Source organism: Rhinopithecus bieti, unplaced genomic scaffold (assembly GCF_001698545.2).
Source record: "Rhinopithecus bieti isolate Rb0 unplaced genomic scaffold, ASM169854v2 scaffold_41913, whole genome shotgun sequence".
Classification (NCBI taxonomy): Eukaryota; Metazoa; Chordata; class Mammalia; order Primates; family Cercopithecidae; genus Rhinopithecus; species Rhinopithecus bieti.
The window spans coordinates 2,914,376-2,933,688 of NW_016818964.1; the positions used below are offsets into that span (position 1 = coordinate 2,914,376).

Consider the following 19,313-nt stretch of genomic DNA (forward strand, 5'->3'; position numbering starts at 1 on the left):
TTGAGATGGTGTGTCACTCCGTCACCCAGGCTGGAGTGCAGTGGCATGAGCTCGGCTCACTGCAACCTCCACCTCCCAGATTTCCTCCCTCAGCCTCTTGAGTAGCTGGGATTACAGGCATGCACCACCATGCCTGGCTAATGTTTTGTGTGTTTTTAGTAGAGATGGCGTTTCTTCATGTTGGCCGGGCTGGTCTCAAACTCCTGACCTCAGATAACTCACCCATCTCAGCCTCCCAACGTGCTGGGATTACAGGCCTGAGCCACGGTGCCCGGCCTCTCTATGTATATTATACTTAAGTAAAGCATTTAAAAATATCCAAGACCGTTTTCTTTTCTTTCAGTCTTTTTAAAGAAAGATATTATTTAGCCATTTACCAATTTGAAATTGAAGTGACCGAAGTAAGGGATATTTTACTAATGCGATTTAGGAAATACCATCTAGAAAATGAAGGGTCATTATTACAACGATACCAAACTCATTGTTTTAGCTTGACAGACCCCCAAGGGCAGAATTCTGTAGATATTAAAAGAGCACAAATCTGAAAGAACCCTGAATTCTTTAGACACTAACACTGGAAAAAACTACTTCTTTTAGGCATTTTTATGAACTTTATTTGAATCTCTAATGCTTAATTTCTCAGAAGAATTTTCTAAACCTACTTCAGTTGTACCTTTAATGCAAGATACTGTCTTAATAACAGGAACAATTAGAGAAAGAAAAGCAACAGAATGATGGAAGGCCCATGAGTGATAAAATGTTTGAAAAGAAACGTAAGTAATTTTTCTATGTCTTCACCATTTAGTTACATAATTAATGTTGCATCCTGGTATTCTGAAAGACCATGCTGAATTTTTTATTTGATATGGAAAATTGCTTTACTGTCTTTCGTCTTTGAAAAGTCATTTTTGAAAATTGGCTGCTTAACATGGTACACATGTTAAGAATACATAAATGAAAGGCAGGAACCAGAGTGGACGTTCAGATCCTTCAAAAGAAAAGTTTCAAGTTTAATAACAGCTGTAAAATTGTGAAACTGACCACTGAATAACAAATATTGAAATATGTAAATCTTACCAAATAAGAATATTTGGAAAAGAAAGCTGTTTAGCTAGGGATAGTGATTCATATTGTCTGAATTGTCTTGTATATTTATGGAGAGTAATAAGGACTTAGAAGAAATTATAGAACTTAAAGCAGAATTTATTTTAGGTAGAGACACTAAGACACCAACGCAAAGTCTACCCAAGAACATCCCCATTTCTGTTCCTGGACCCTCTTCTGTCACCCCATCGACAAGTAAGAAATAACTTCTTTTTATATCTTTTATAATTTTCTTCCTTTTATAAAAATTAATTGCTGGCAAAGTCACTCTATTAGATGAGATACAATAGGATAATATATCTCATTCTAAAGCACTTTTCACCTTCTATCATTAGTTGTTTTGGTAGTTTTTAATTGCTAGTAAGGGTAAGAGATACTTCAGTGAGCTCAAATTAAGGAAAAAAAGGGCTAAAGCCATCTGTGTTTTACTGAAAATGATGGTAGTTGGGGAGGAAATGGGGGTTGGAGCAGCTGAGGATGAACTGAATACATTTTCCTCTTTTCTGCTTATTACTCTAGGTAAAGAAATCAAGAAATCCAAATTGATTCGAAGCCAGTCTTTTAATAATCAAGCTTTTCATGCAAAATATGGCAACTTAGAGAAATGTGCTAGGTATGATCTGTCAGCTCTTCGATTTTAACATAGTTTTATCTTTATTCACATCGTCATATATATGAGTTCACATTTTATAAAAATCAGAATGAATTTTGAGGTTTTTTTTAATAGGCCGATATTTTGTCAGTTTTCTTCTGAAAACTGGGATTGTTATATTTAAAAATAAGAGACCTCCAACAGTTTTCACAAAATAGGTATTCTGGCATTCTAGGAAGAATACTGACATGATACTATTTAATAATATCATAGAATCCATATATTATTCATGAGGGAGGTAGTAGTATATCACATATTCCACTTAACTTTTAATAGGTATGAGTATGCTCCATTTGCTAAATGTGTATAGACATCGCTTTGCTACTAATATTGTTTCTGTCTATAAAGAAGCCATTGGCATGTTCATATGATAAAGTGATCACAGCAGAGTTATCCTGACAATAGATGAATGTCTGGTTTCCCCTTTAGCCTCGGAGACAAAATTACAAGCAGTTAAGATGAGGAGAGAGTCAATATAAATTAAATTACCATGATTTTTTATATGTGCTGTACAAACAGCTGTATGTCAATTGACAAGCAAAATAATTTTAAGAAAACAAATATCTTTAAAGCTATTCCTTTGTCTATCAAGATAAATTACATGTTTCAGGAAAAAATATTTTCTTTTAAAGATAGCTTCTTACAGAATTTCAGCTGTGTTTCGGGGCATTATCAAAAGATCTATCAAAAGTACCTGGCCAATAGAGATCTCAAGATAGAAAAAAGAGATTATAACTAAAGATAAATTTTATTTCCAAGAAAATTTTACCCATCTTAGCTGCCTTGCTTGAACCTCAAAAGAAAAACGGTAATTCTGATGAACCAAAAGTTTAAGGACATGCTTTTAAGTTATGGACAAAGTAAGCGTTGTGAGGCATGAATATTAAAAAAGTGAGAAATGAAAGCAACAAATGTTTTGTAAGTAGAGCAAAGCATTAAAAAGAAGATTAAAACAGCACAAGTGTTAGATGACTGAGATTGTAAGAAGTGTGTTTTTGTATTTTAAACTAAATCATGTTGTTTTCTAGTAAAAGTTCTACAACAGGATATACACCTGTCTCAGGGTTAGGAAAGACTTCTGTGCTTTCACTAACTGGTAAGTAGCAATCTAAGTTCTTCAAAAAATTGCTAAATTTAACAAAATATTATTTTCCTTAAATGACCTATTTCTTTAGTACTAGATACAGTGTTTTCCTAAATTTATATATTTATCAGATCCCTAAGAAATTAAATTTTTGTCTAGCAATTGAGAAAATATTTGACTAAACTATTTTGTCTTCACTGTTCAAGACTCAGAGTTTAATACTTTTAAAATAGAAAAAGAACAAAAGTGATAGGGTATGTTTTACCATACTGGGAAGGCTTACTGAGGCACAGACAAAAAGGTTTCACAGTAATTTTTAAGGAAGTTAGAAACAACAGGACTTCACTGTAAATCTAGATGAACAGCTAAACATTTACAATATTATGTATTTGGAAGTTTGTGGCAGGGTCAGCACATTTCCCTGAAGGGCCAGAGGGTAAACATACAGGCTTTGTTGGCTAAATTGGTCTGTCACAGTTATTGAACTCTGCTGTTACTGATTAAAAGCAGCCATAGACAGTACATAATGAATAGATATGGCTGTATTCCAATAAAACTTTATCTACAAAAACAGGCAGTGGGCAAGATTTGACCCACAGACCGTAATTTGCTGGCCTCTGGTTTATATAACAGAGCATAGAATTATACTATAAATAATGTAGACTATATTGTTAAAATTACTAGTGGCTAAATGTGTGTTTTTAACTTTATACTTTGGAAATATTGGTTGAAAATTTTACTATTGATCTATGGTAGTTTTTTTTTTAGTGTAAATAGTGAATCTGCTCAAAGATCTGAAATTTTTAAGAGCTTAATTACGTTTTCATTTTAGGTTATATTTTGAGTATTCTGTCTTCTTTTCTTTTAATTCTTTTTTTTTTTGAGACAGAGTCTCACTCTGTCACCCAGGCTGGAGTGCAGTGGCGAGATCTCGGCTCACCGCAAGCTCCACCTCCCACGTTCATGCCATTGTCCTGCCTCAGCCTCCCAAGTAGCTGGGACTACAGGCACCCGCCACCACGCCTGGCTAGTTTTTTTTGTACTTTTAGTAGAGAATGGGGTTTCACCGTGTTAGCCAGGATGGTCTCGATCTCCTGACCTCGTGATCTGCCCGCCTCAGCCTCCCAAAGTGCTGGGATTACAGGCGTGAGCCACCGCACCCAGCCTTCTTTTTAATTCTTATGGGGAATGTATATATACTCATTGGCTGTTCTGTAAACTGTTTCATTTGCTGGAAGAGAAAATCTTTCTAGCATTAAAGCATTGGCAATTCACGTACAGTATATAGAATGGTTCTGCAAGGTAGACTATGATTATCACAAGAAATAATTTGATAACAACAGAAAGTTGATGAACTAAAATTTTCCCCATATCTTGGACTATAAATAATAAAACCATTGATTACTTTCAGCTCAGTAAAACTGTGAATTCTTTAGGAGGCACTAAGGAACATTCAGAGTTTAAGAACTTTATTTAAAATATGGAGTGACTTTAAAAACTTAAGTGTACAAAACCGGTTGGAATTAACTTTGAGCTAATGGTGCAGATGATTATAGATGTTCACAAGGGGTTCTTCAGACTTGTGTGGATCTCACCTGTTCTCTTGGTACTTCTTCACTTAGCTGTAATGAACATATTTATTCATGATCTTGTAACATTTTCTGTCAAGAAATTTCTTTGTCTAAATCATTAAGAATATTGATTCAGAAGTGGTTTTTAAAAGTTTTAATTAAGTGCATTAATTTATTTAGTTTTAACTTTGCTAGTTTTTAAGTGACTTTAAGAACCAAGAGAGTAGATATGGTCCACAGATCCTAAAACTTACATCCAAAGTCTTAAGTTATGTGTTTTATGAGGTGTATTTGTCTCTTCTCATGCTGTTAATAAAGACATACCCAAGACTGGGTAATTTATAAAGGAAAGAGATTTAATTGACTCACAGTTCCACATGGCTGGGGAGGCCTCACAATCATGGCAGAAGGCAAAGGGACAGCAAGATGTGTCTTACATGGCAGCAAGCAACAGGGTCTATATAGGGGAACTGCCCCTTTATAAAACCACCAGATCTCGTGAGACTTATTCACTATCATGAGAATAGCATGGGAAAAATCCACCCCCATGATTCAGTTACCTCCCACTGGGTCCCTCCCACAACACATGGGGATTATTACAGTTCAAGGTGAGATTTGGGTAGGGACACAAAGCCAAACTATATTGTGAGAGTAAATATTTTATTAAAATATTTGAAAAATATTCTATCTTAATGTCTCAATATTATTTTCAGTTGAGGGAGAACTGTAGGTTGAATTAAATACCTCCTAGAGTTCTTGGTTAGAAAAAGGGTTTATTATTGTTATTTATTACTTAAAATAGAAACTGAAAAATTTTACTATATAATAACACATCTATAAAGAGAAAATGGAAGCAGAACATCTTTTAACAAATATTTCAGATGTTTGCATAGAGAAGAGATCTTATTTGTGGGACTCAAAACAGGTTTCAAGATGATTATGTCATTTGACGTGAACCTTAAGGTATGCTAGAATTTTGACAGGCAGAGATGTGTATAGAATAACATTCCATTCACAATACCAGTCATAAATAAAAGATGATCGTTGATATTTTCAGGGAGCAACAGCTGACTAGTTTGGCTGAAGTGTGGAGTGGGTATAATGGAGTGGTGTTAAATAAAACTGTAAGGAGGTCAGGCGCAGTGGCTCACACCTGTAATCCCAGCACTTTGGGAGGCCAAGGTGGGCAGATCATGAGGTCAGGAGATCAAGATCATCCTGGCTAACATGATGAAACCTCGTCTCTACTAAAAATACAAAAAAAAAAAAAAAACAAAACAAAAAACAACAACAACAACAAAAAAAAACTTTAGCTGGGCGTGGTGGCAGACGCCTTAGTCCCAGCTACTCGGGAGGCTGAGGCAGGAGAATGGCATGAACCTGGGAGGCGGAGCTTGCAGAGAGCCGAGATTGCACCACTGCACTCCAGCCCGGGCGAGAGAGCGAGAGTCCGTCTCAGAAAAAACAAAAAACGAAACAAAAAAACCCCCAAAAACAGACAAACAAAAACTGTAAGGAAAGGTCAGAATCAGAACTTGGAATGCCAGATTGGATACTTTTTACTTAACGCGAATCCACTGTTCATTGTGTGGGGACTTCTGCCTGTTTTCAGTTATACTACTCAAAACTGTTCGGAAAAGTCTGAGAAACTGTCACAGCCAAGGAGAGCCTAAGGAGAACTAACAAGTAAATGTGATATAGTATCCTGGATGGGATCCTGATACAGAAAAAGTTGTTATTAGATGAAATAACAACTACTATGGATTTTAGTTAATAATGTATCAGCATTGGTTCATTAAATAAATATTGCATACTCACGTAAGCTATTAATAGAGGAAATTGGGTGAAGGGGATATATGAGAATTATTTATTCTGTTGTGTCAATTTTTCTGTAAATCAAAACTATTCTGAAAAACACAGTTTATTTTAAAAAATAACATGTAAAGTATCTTCAAAAACAGTGCTCAGGGACAAATTTAACAAAATGTGCTAGAGATGCATAAAAAACTTTAAAATACTGCTAAAAGAAGCTGAAGACCTAAGTAAATGGAGAAATATAACATGTTTATGGATTGGAAAATTTAATATTGTTCCAATGTCAGTTTTTTTCTGAATTGATCCAGAGATTCAGTGAAATCCTAATTAAAATTCTAGTAGTCTTTTTGCAGAAATTTATAAACTGATTCTAAAATCTGTATTGAAATGCAAAAGGACCCCAATGTAGCCAAAATAGTTTTGAAAAGAAAAAAGCTGGAGAACTTAAATGTAAGTTTGATTTCAACAATTATTATAAAATTCTGATAATCGAGACATTGTGTTCTATGTTGTCATATATAGTCAGTTGATTTTAACAAAGGCTTCAAGATAAATCAATAGTGATAGAATAATATTTTTTAAAATGGTGCTGGATGGACCAATTCCTTGAAAGACGCAATTCATCCAGGCACATTGGCTCACACCTATAATCCCATCAATTTGGGAAGCAGAGACAGGTGGATCACCTGAAGTCAGGAGTTCAAGACCAGCCTGACCAACATGGCGAAACCCCATCTCTACTAAAAATACAAAAATCAGCTGGGTGTGGTGGCATGTGCCTATAGTCCCAGCTACTTGGGAGGCTGAGACAGGAGAATTGCTTGAACCTGGGAGGCGGAGGTTGCAGTGAGCCAAGATCGTGCCAGTGCACTCCAGCCTGGGAGACAGAGCGAGACTCCATCTCAAAAAAAAAAAAAAAAAAAGGAGTGACATGATTCAAAACTCACAGACGAAGAAATAGACCACAGGAAGGGGAACATCACACATCGGGGCCTATTGTGGGGAGGGGGGAGGGATAGCATTAGGAGATATACCTAATGTAAATGACGAATTAATGGGTGCAGCACACCAACATGGCACATGTGTACGTATGTAACAAACCTGCATGTTGTGCACATGTACCCTAGAACTTAAAAGTATAATAATAAAAAAAAAGAATAGACAATCTGAATAGGCTTATATCTTTTAAAGAAATTGAATCAGTAATTAGTAATCTTCCAAAACAGAAAGCATCTAGCCCAGATGGGTTCACTGATAAATTCTATCAAATATTTAAGGAATAAATTATACCAGTTATCTACAGTCTCTTTCACAAGATAGAAGCAATGGGAATATACCCTAACTCATTCTGTGAGGTCAGCATTACCCTACTACCAAAATCAGACAAAGTCATTCCAAGAAAAGAATAATACATACCAACATCTCTCATGACCACAAATGCAAAAATCATCAAAAAATATTAGCAAATCAAATCCGACAGTATATAAAAAGAATTATACACCAAAACTGAGTAGGATTTATACCAGTTGTAGAAGACTAATTCACCATTTGAAGAACACTTAATGTAATACATCACACTAACAGGCCACGGAAGAAAAATCACGTGATCATAGTAATACATGAAGAAAAGACATTTTACCAAACCCAACACCTCTTCACGATAAAAACCGTAAGCTAGGAATAGAGAACTTCCTCAACTTGATAAGGAAAATCTACAAAAAACCTACAGATAACATCACAGTAGTGAGGAACTAGAAGCATTCCTCCTAAGATCAGGAACAAGACAATGATGTCCTCCTGTCACCATTCCTTTTTACCATCATACTGGAAGTTCTAGAAAAGGAAAGAAAAGAGATACTGATTTTGGAAGGAAGAACTCAGATTGTCTTTGGTCACAGATAACATGATCATCTATGTAGAAAATCCACAAGAATTGACAAAAACACTTCTGGAACTAAGAAGTGATTATGGTAAGGATGCAGAATATAAGGTTAATATTCTGCAAGGTTAATGTGCAAAGTTCAATATGTCCTGTATTCCAGCATTGAACAAGTAGGAATTTAAAATTAAAAGCAAAATACCATTTACTATTAGCACTCAGAAAAATGAAATAGGCATAATTCTAACAAAATACATACAAGATCTATATAAGGAAAACTACAAAACTCTGATAGGAGAAATCAAAGAACTAAATAAAGAAGCAGATATCTCATGTTTATTGCTAGAAAGACTCAATATTGTCAAGATGTCAGTTCTTCCCAACTTGATCTATAAACTAAATGCAGTCTTAGTCAAAATCCCAACGAGTTATCTGGTAGATATCAACAAACTGATTCCAAAGTTTACCTAGAGAAGAAAAGTCCCAGAATAGCCAACATAATAATGAAGAAGAACAAAGCTGGAAGATTGACACCACCTGACTTCAGGACTTACTATAAAGCTACAGCAATCACAGTGTGGTATTGGCAAAAGAATAGTCAAACAGATTGAAGGAACAGAATAGGGAGCCCAGAAATAGATCCATGTAAGTGTAGTCACATGATCATTAACAAAGGAACAAGGCCAATACAATGGAGAAAAGATAGTCTTTTCAAACAAATGCAGCTGGAACAATAGGACACCCACATGCAAAAAATAAATAAATAAATAAAAATAGATCTTTTACACCCTTCACAAAAATTTATTCAAACATGAATCGCTGTTCTAAATGTAAAATGCAAAACTATAAAATTCCTAGAATATAACATAGGAGAAAATATAGATGACCTTGCTTACAGTAATGACATTTTAGATACCGTGTCAAAGGCACAATCTATGAAATAAAAAATAAGCTGAAATTCATTAAAATTAGAACTACTATTTGAAAAATACTGTCAAGAGAATGAGAAGGCAAGCCACCGACTGGGAGAAAATGTTTGCAAAACACATAATCTGATAAAGGACTTTTATCCAAAATATACAAAAAATTTGTAAAACTCAACAGTAGGAAAACTAACAACCTGATTAGAAAATGGGCAAAGACTTGAACAGATACCTCACTAAAGAAGATATGTCAATGGAAAATAAGCATATGCAAAGGTGTTCATCATATGTCATCAGGTTTGTGCAAATTAAAAAAAATGAAGTCCCATGACACACCTATTAGAATGGTCAAAATCCAAAACGCTGACAACAAATGCTGGTGAGGATGTGAAGCAGTGGGAACTCTCATTCGTTGCTGGTGGCAATACAAAATGGTACAGCCACTATGGAATATCAGTTTGGTAGTTTCTTACAAAACCAAACATATTCTTACCATATGGTCTAGCAGTCATGCTCCTTGGTGTTTATCCACAGGAGTTGAAAACTTATGTCTGCACAAAAATCTGAGCATGAATGTTTATATCAGCTTTATTCATAATTGCCAAAATTTGGAAACAAACAAGTTGTTCTTCAGTAGGTAGATGAATAAACAAACTGGTACATCCAGACAGTGGAATATTATGCAGTGCTAAAATGAAATGAGCTATCAGGCCATGAAAAGACATGAAGGAACTTTTAATACATACTACTAAGTGAAAGAAGCAAATTGAAAAGGTAACATTCCAACTATGTAACATTCTGGAAAAGATAAAACTATGGAGACAGTATAATGATAAGTAGTTGTCAGGGGTTCGGGGTAAGGAGAATTGAATAGATGGAGCACAGATAATTTTTAGGGCAGTGAAAACACTCTGTATGATACCAAAATGATAGAAACGTGTCATTTATATATTGTCCAAATTCATAGTGTGTACGCCATTAAGAGTGAACCCTAATGTGAACTGTGGGCTTTGGGTGGTAATGATGTGTCAATGTGGGTTCATCAGTGCAACAAATGTACCACTGGTGGGAGACATTGAAGTTGGGAGGCTGTGTATGACTGGGAAGATATGGGAGATCTCTGTATCTACTGCTCAATTGTGCTGTAAACTTAAAACTGTTGTAAAAAATAAAGTCTACTTAAAAAGTGGCGCTGGAACCACTGGATATCCATATTAAAGAAACGAAAACCAAAACAAACCCTAAACCTTAATTGTTTGTTAAATTTGCATAAATTTAAGGCATACAAGTACAGTTTTATTACATGGATATACGTGGATATATTACATAGTGGTAAAGTCTGGGCATTTAGTGTAACCTAATAGTGTACATTTTACCCATTAAGCAATTTCTCATCCATCACCCCTTCTGACACTCCCACCCTTCCTAGTCTCCAGTGACAAGTATTCTACATTCTGTGACCACATGTACACGTTACTTAGCTCCCACTTATAAGTGAAAACATGCAGTATCTGATTTTCTGTTCCTGTGAATCTCAAGTCTTCTCACCATACACAAAATTATACTATACTCAAAATGTATTGTAAACCTAAGCATAAAAGCGTCTATATTTTCTAAAGAAAATATAGCAGAAAGTCTTTGTGATTTTGGAATACACAAAGATTTGACCATAAAACAAAAATATTAACATACTGGACTTAATCAAAATTAAAGCATCTGGGCTTTGAAGTAGAGCATTAAAAAATCAAAAGCAAGGCATAGATATGGAGGAAATATTCATAGAATATATACCAAAGAATTTGTATCCAGAATATACAAAGATGTCTTAACAAAAATTAGGCAACCAGTTTTAAAATGGGAAAAAGGTTTGAACATGAACTTCACAAAAGATACACAAGTAAGTACATGAGTGATTAACATCCTAATCATTAGGGAAATGGAAATTTAAAAGCAGTAAGAAAAGCACCCAAGGAGGTGCTACTTCACACTTGCTAGAATGTCTGAAACTAGAAAGACTCACAATATCAAGTGTGTGTGAGGATGTGGAGTAACTCTCCAGAATACTCATATGTTCCTGGCAGAAATGTCAGGAAAGAAAAGAAATTCTGGACATCAATTTGGCAGTTTCTTGTGAAGTTAAATATGTATTTAGTATATGACCCAGCAGTTCCACTCCTACGCATTTACTGAGAAGAAACTAAAACATATGTCCACACACAGACTTGTACATGAGTGTTCATAGCAGCTTTATTTGTAATATATAAAAACTGGAAAAAAATAGAAATGTCTATCAACAGATATTATGGGTAAACAAATTTTGACATATTCACACAATACCAGTCAGAAATAGAAAGGAATGAAGTATTGAATGAAACATGAATGAATTTCAACATTATGCTGAATGAAAGAAGCCAGACAGAAAAGAGTATATACTGTATGTTTTCATTTATATAAAATTCTAGATAATACAAACTATTTTATAATTGACAGGAGTGGTTTGGAGAGGGCGGAGGAGGATTGTGATGGGGTATGAGGGACTGTTTCATAGTGATAGACATGTTCACATCTTGATTGTGGTGATGACTTCATGGGGGTGTACATATGTCAAAACCTTAACTTTTTGCGGTTTGTTGTATGTAAATTTTACCCTCATAAAATTGACTTAAAAAGTGAAAAAGTCAGCTATCATTAACCTTTTCCTCTCTTTGGTTACCCTCTTTCTTAGTATATTTGATATGTCTGACTTTATATGTATTACTTTCAGATGATTCATTCCGGACTCGTAATGCCAGTAGTGTTCCACCTTCCTTTTCTCCTAATACTCCCTTACCAAGTACTTCCCGTGGGACAGGTAACTCAGTTGATCCCAAGAGCAGTGGAAGTAAAGATACACAACCACGGAAGGCTACCTTGTAAGTAATCAAGTGATGTCAGACTGAGTGTATTATCCCATTCTTTTTCTCAACACACTTTCCTTCCCACTTAAGTACTTTCCGAAGAATAGAAAATGTCTATAATGAGAAAATATTATAAATTAAAGAGTATTACTGTCACATGTGACTCTGTTAGTTTATATAGAATAACTTACATTTGGCAAAGGCATTGTAACCTTAGTGAATCAACAGGAAACATTTAAATGGCTCCCACTAATATCTGAAATCTAATTTTTTTCTGTGAAATGTTTACATTTAGGGAATTTGTCTCTAAGAAGGCATCCCTTTAAACACCTAGCTTAAGGATATGGTATTTAATCACCCAGTGTGCAGAAAGATGGGTACAGCTGATGTCACGTTAAGAAATAAGTGGTAGCGTGGAACCCAGAATTGTGAGTTCAATAAACTGGAGAGGTTTACAGACTATACTTATGTCTTGAAGCTGAAGTTACAAAGGGCCTCCGTTCTCCTTTTCCCCCATGATTCCTTTTAATGTGCTATTTGTATCTTGTTTGATTTGTTGAAGTCTTTCTTTTAGCTTAAATATTTAAGAAAGGGGTACCATAAAAATCACCTTTTAAGAGACTACATCAAGGTATAAATGATTCAGCCAGGATACCCAAACCATAGTTACAAGTTAGCTATTTCATATAGGACACCTGAACCTTTTGGTTGGAACAGACTTTTAACAGTATTTAGATTTTCTTTTAAACATATTTTAGTGAATGCATGGGCATTTTTGAATAAAGTTTCTTGAATGCATTCTTTTGCAAAAACTCTGTGCTGGAGTCCCTTTTAGGATCTGATTTAGGCTGTTTTGCATTGCTATAAAGAAATACCTGGGCCTGGGTAATTTATGAAGAAAAGAGGTTTAATTGGCTCATAGTTCTGCAGACTTCACAGGAAGCATAGCGGCATCTGCTTCTGGGGAAGCTTCAGGAGGCTTATTATCCTGGTAGATGGCAAAGCAGGAGCAGGCACATCACATGGTAAAAGCAGGAGCAGGAGAGAGAAAGTGGGGTTGGGGGAGGTGCCACACACTTTTAAATGATCAGATCTTGCGAGAACTCACTATCACAAAGAAAACACAAAGCCATGAGGGATCAGCCCCCATGATCCAAATACCTCCCACGAGGCCCCACCTCCAGCATTGTGGATTACAATTCAACATGAGATTTGGGCAGGGACAAACATCCAAACTATATGTATTCCAAATTTTAATTGGTCATTGGATATATGCCCAACTTCATTCAAAATTTAGAAATAAGTTTAGAAATAAATTTATTGACTAGAGGTCAGGGAAAGAGAACAGATGTACTATTACAAAAACATAATAGTAATAGAAAAAAATGAACATTGATACTACAGGTTAGTGTCAATGCAGAGTGTACTTTTATTTACAGAGAATGCTCTTTAGCTATACAGTTACTGCTCCCATGATTATACTATGGAAGTTCCACTTAAAAGTCATGAAAGCTCCAGGTGCAGTGACTCATGCCTGTAATCCCAACAATTTGGGAGGCCAAGGCAGGTGGATTATCGGAGGTCAGGAGTTTGAGACCAGCCTGGCCAACATGGTGAAACCCTGCCTATACTAAAAAAAACACAAAAATTAGCCAAGCGTGGTGTCGCGCTCCTGTAATCCCAGCTACTCAGGAGGCTGAGAAAGGAGAATCGCTTCAACTCGGGAGGCAGAGGTTGCGGTGAGCTGAGATCGCGCCATTGCACTCCAGCCTGGGCAACAAGAGTGAAACTCCGTCTCGGAAAAAAAAAAAAAAAAAAAAAAGTGATAAAAACAGAGGCAGGACACGGTAATGGTGTATAGAGAGCCTTGTGTGTCTTGTTCCCAGCAGCAGCTAAGTGGCTGTGCAAAGTTCAGCTCAGTGCACTGACCCTCACTGTGCATATCTGTCACATGACAGGGCCGCCTCATGGTTCCTCCTTCTCTAAGGTGCCTTCTAGCTCTGGCATCCTGAAATCCTTTTGTTTTTTGTTTTTCTTTTTGAGACAGAGTCTCGCTCTGTCGCCCAGGCTGGAGTGCAGTGGCGCGATCTCAGCTCACTGCAAGCTCCGCCTCCTGGGTTTACGCCATTCTCCTGCCTCAGCCTCCCGAGTAGCTGGGACTGCAGGCGCCCGCCACTTCGCCCCGGCTAGTGTTTTTGTATTTTTAGTAAGAGACGGGTTTTCACCGTGTTTAGCCAGGATGGTCTCGATTTCCTGACCTCGTGATCCGCCCCTCTCGGCCTCCCAAAGTGCTGGGATTACAGGCTTGAGCCACCGCGCCCGACCCTGAAATTCTCTTTATTACCCTAAACCCTCTTCCTCAGAAAAGATTGCCCTGAAATTCTTCTGTTGAAGAGCATATTTAGTAACATCAAAAGTAATGTATTCTCTTGTCCACTTATTATATTTTTCTAAATGCCATAGGCATTTTTTACAGTAAAGACCGTTGAAACCCAGTATATGTATGCCGGTTCTCCTTTATTTCAGATTACTCTCTTTATCTGTTCTTTCATTGTTGAGCATGCTTTTCCTTTTCATAGACTGAATTTTTTCTAGAAACAAACATTTTGATAACAAATCACATCAGGTTTATTTAGTCTTTTCTGATTCTAAAGGAGGAATGTTGATATCCACAGTTGCTTTTTTAACTTGTGACTGGATATACAAGTTTGTAATTATATTTCCATCTGATGTGGCACTTACATGGATCTGTCTTGAGTGCACACTGCCACATGGCTGGATAGGTGATGATATCCACATTGGTCTTTCTTCTGTAAAATAGTATCCACTATTCAAAACAGGCCATATCCAAATGAAAATATGTTCCTTTCATTTAAAATAAGCCTGTGAGGTGATTTTGGAAAGTATAAATTATCTCAATTTTTGCTTCTCAAATTCTATGCGATACATTCCTCAGCTTTTCAGTGTCATTGAGATGACACATTTGGTATTTAGGAATACTAGTGTCTTAAAGGAAGCATAGGTATGTATTATATCTTGTCTCTTAAGGCAGTTCATATATTTATGCCTGTGTAACTTCCATTATGGTTATACAAAATTTAAAATGTAGGAAAAGATGATTTAAATTGAATGCTATGTTATATATACACAGAATTTTTGGTAAGTAAAGATAATTCCAAGTAATCTTTAATGTGTAATTCATTTTTTCCATTAATCAGACTTCTCATGTATTAGATTTATTCAAAGTAAAGTATCTATATATTTTTAATTTACTTTGTGCACATTATATGTGTACTTGTACACATAATGACATTTTTCATATTTTTTTCTTTTTTTTCCCTTTCTTATTGCCTCCTTCCCCACCCTCCCTCTCTTCCTTCATTTCTTTCTTCCTAAAGAAAATCCAGAAAATCCAATCCTTAAATCAACTGCTTGATGAAGGAGGCAAAACAAAGGCAGCAGAAGATAATGTGATTGGTGCACAAAAGCTAAAGCAATGGCTGGGGCTTTGTTTTTAAGTTTTGGGTTTTTTTTGTTGTTGTTAATGAGTGGAAAGAGAGACATAATGACAGCTGATGTTAAACTTTCCATATTTCAAATTAGATTCCCTAGGAGGTATAATATATATTTCTTGAGTAATAATGTGGTTACAGAATTCCAGTGTTATAGTGAAGTGTAATGAAAAACATCTCTAGGTATGTGCTTTAACCACTGCTGTAAAAGAGACAAATCTGCATTTATTTGTGCAGGAAACCAGCTATTTAATTGTTCTAAAGTTTTAGCATTTAAAAATCGTATGAAAGTCTACATCAGCTGAAATCGTCCTAGCTTCATAATCACTTGGAGGCGGACTTGGAAGGTAAGAAAGATACTGCATTTTCTCATGACTCTCCAAGCCCACTTGAAAAGTCACACTGAAAGGATGCAAATAGCCGTCTGCGATTTTGGCAGCCCTCCGGAGTGTGGTGTCAATATGTTGTACCCGGACATTTCCAAATTTAAATTTGGCAATGAAAATTCCACAAAGATTTCTGATAACTTTGAGCTATAAATACCTTAAAAATAATAGATTGATGATTTTCTTTATTTCCTAGAGAATTTATTTTATAAATACTTTGTTTACATTTTAGATTGTATTTGTCCTTATTTAATTTAAAATGATGAATCTAGTCTGAATCAGCTGTTATTCCAAGCTATCATGCTTAAGCTATGTCAACAGCGTTTATTTGTACTAATGCTAATATTTCCATCAAAATTTGCCTGTGGAATATATACAGTTCTTAATTTTAAACTGTCAGTTCTTGAGATATACTGTATGAAGCTATTGTCAGCTTCTCTATTTCAAAATGCAATCAGCATATAACTATATTGATATTAGAAAATATTTGTTTTTTAAAATGTATCGATGTATGATAAAGATGATCTAATTTGTGAATGCATATGTGTGTGTGGTTCCTTTTTATAATGTGAAATAATGAATAATGAATTTACTGAAAATAAAACATAGGTTAATGAGATACCTGTGTTTGTGAAAAAAGTTTTAAATACTCTCCTGCAGTTTTTATTCTATAATTAAAGGGTAAGATAGTTCAGTTTTAGGTAGTGAATAAAAGAAATATACCAGTGTCAACTATAAGAGCATAGTTACTCAGTGTGAGACCTTTTCATGCCATTTGTTTTCCTTTTTCCTTCCATATGGCTTCTTTTTTGGCTATTTTTAGTGATTCTTCGTAATGTCCTTTGCCAAAGGACAACCAGGTAAACGGAATTGTTACTACTTGTTTTGTCAGTAGTTAGAATTCAGTAGGTATGAGAAATTTGACAGTACTGGTTAAAGTAATCAGTACACTCACTGTGGATTTCATTTAACTGTTTTCATCATGTCTCCTACTAGCACCAATAATGTGGAACTGAATATATTAAGATCTGGAGAATTTGGTACAGAATGAGACATCAAAATTGCATCAGTTTTTTTGGTGCTTTGATTCATAGCATTCTATTAATTTAATAAAATGGAGAATTTCAATGTATTTGTTATAATAAATTTAGCAGAATTATAAGCTTTTACTTTCCCATGATGCAAATGGGAGAAGGGAAACTGATTTGACAGAGAAAAACAACTACTGCTTATAAAGTTCAGGAATGTAGAGCAGTCAATTGCAATCTTACTCCTAGGTCTTAAATTATCAAAACCATTAATCAAAATTACTTTTGGAAGTTTTTAACAGAACATGACATTTCCTAAAATCTTTGAAATATTTGTTAAAATTATATTTCCAAGGACAGATATATAGAAACAGTATAAAAAGCAAATTAGTGACAGTTATGAATATCTACATGTATCTCCATTTATATCAAAAACAAGATGGATACTTTTGTGAAAGTTCTCAGTTTAACAACTTATCAAATTAATCCTTTAAACTAGTTGTATGGCAAAGAAAAATCTCCCTCCATCTGTAGCTGTAAGGAAAAGGAACATCTTCATCATCATTTTGTCAATTACTAAAACTTGCATTTTAAGAATAAGTCCAAGAATTTCACTAGTTAGCCTTACAGCTAACTGTAGAGCTCACTGTTACTGCAGAAATGGAGATAGGTCTATAAAGGATTTTACTTAATAGAGGTTAAATAAGGAGCACATGAAATTTTTCTTTATAACCTCCTACACATTAAAAAAAAATCATTTCTATTATTTGACTTCCTGAGCTTGAATATCTTAGTCTGGAGATGAGTCAGTTTTGCCATACAATTAGTGGATATATGAGAAATCTTTGAATGGAAATGAAACAGGCTCTTCAACTGGAGTAGAAGTTTTACAGTGAGGATAAAATGAATTAGATTAAGTCAGTAACCTGTTCTCAGTTGTTACAGCATGTATGTGTGAGAATGTGTGGTTGAGTGTGTCTGTGTAGGAACAATTTTTAAGACTCGACACTTGGCCGGGTGTAGTGTCTCACGCCTGTAATCCCAGCTTTGGGAGGCTGAGGCGGGTGGATCATGAGGTCAGGAGATCAAGACCATCCTGGTTAACACGGTGAAACCCTGTCTCTACTTAAAATACAAAAAATTAGCCGGATGTGGTGGTGGACGCCTATAGTCCCAGCTACTTGGGAGGCTGAGGCAGGAGAATGGCATGAACCTGGGAGGCAGAGGTTGCAGTGAGCCAAGATCACGCCATTGCACTCCAGCCTGGACGACAGAGTGAGACTCCGTCTCAAAAACAAAACAAAACAAAAAAACTCAACACTTACATATAGTGAAGACTTGTACAATGTTAAGATTTTCCCCGCTCAGTTGGAAACCCCGAATTTGTGTGTGTGTGTATTTGTGTGAGGTAAATTACATTTTTTATTGGTCTGCATTTTTCTGTCATGCCTGTGTACTCGGGAAATCTGAAACTGAGTGTCTTAGGAACTTCTTAAAGCAAATATGGGGGAACATTAAAAAGTATATTTAAAACATAGAATAGGTCCATTTTCTACCTTAAAGAGTAGTATGTTAAATACAATTATTATGCTGTTGTTGCTTTGCAGTGTATATGGTGGGAAGAAGGCAGGAGTTTTTTATCTGCATGCTATGTGAATCCTTCAATAATAATGTACCTTTTTATAACTGGGTTTGGCCATATTGATTTCAGTGAGTATTGTGCTCTCACAGACTTAATTTTCCAGATTTCATCTCTTAAAAGTGGGAAATTTGACTGGATTCTACTTTATTCCTCTACTATTTTTCCACAAACAAATCTGACTAATTGAACACAAACAGGGTGACTTAAGAATGTCAGTTAGAGTTAGTCCTCTGTCTTTGGCCCTCTAGGGCCTAGAATTGCCTGTCCCTTCATAAGTGTCAATTAGTGCTGTTGGAATGAATACAGGAATGAATTTTATTTTATTAATATGCAGTCTAAGTACTGACTTTTCGTCATTCCAAAACTTGGAATGACGAAAAGTCTGTATTTAGGCTGCATATTAATATTATTACCTATTCACATTACTCTGAACTATATTAAATAGTCAATAAATGCATTTTAGATTTTTTTAAACATTAGATAGCAGACAGACAGAAATCCAATTAGGCATTTAATTAACATAGTTGATACTGTAAGTTAGTTCTATTCAGGATTCTCTGAATATGGTCTTTTCTGTTTCTGTGACAGAAAATGACTGCCTAAGGAAGATCAGGGATATTTACAATTTCCCTTTTCACCCTGGGACAAAGTTTGTACTTATATTCTGTTTAACCCCCATGGGTAGCTATAGTTCAGGCTGTTTACCTGGTCCCCATCAGATGTTTTAGATGGAAGGAAGGAAGAGTAAAAAGGGCTTGGGGACTAGACTCAGGAAAGCTAGGCCGCTGACTCTGCCATTGCTACACTGGAAGACCTTGGA

At 35.5% G+C, this 19,313-nt stretch overlaps 1 protein-coding gene across 1 annotated transcript in view; it reads left to right on the forward strand.

The window, feature by feature from the left end:
• The window catches only part of PPP4R4 (protein phosphatase 4 regulatory subunit 4), a 120,164-nt gene extending 103,800 nt beyond the window's left edge, over window positions 1-16,364 (forward strand). The window contains exons 19-24 of the mRNA XM_017857865.1: window positions 704-773; window positions 1,213-1,299; window positions 1,624-1,717; window positions 2,785-2,852; window positions 11,793-11,940; window positions 15,324-16,364. Of these exons, the coding sequence (XP_017713354.1) occupies window positions 704-773; window positions 1,213-1,299; window positions 1,624-1,717; window positions 2,785-2,852; window positions 11,793-11,940; window positions 15,324-15,348 (492 nt within the window). The 3' untranslated portion in view covers window positions 15,349-16,364. The remainder of the gene's footprint in view (window positions 1-703; window positions 774-1,212; window positions 1,300-1,623; window positions 1,718-2,784; window positions 2,853-11,792; window positions 11,941-15,323) is intronic.
• Window positions 16,365-19,313: the final 2,949 nt, after the last annotated feature.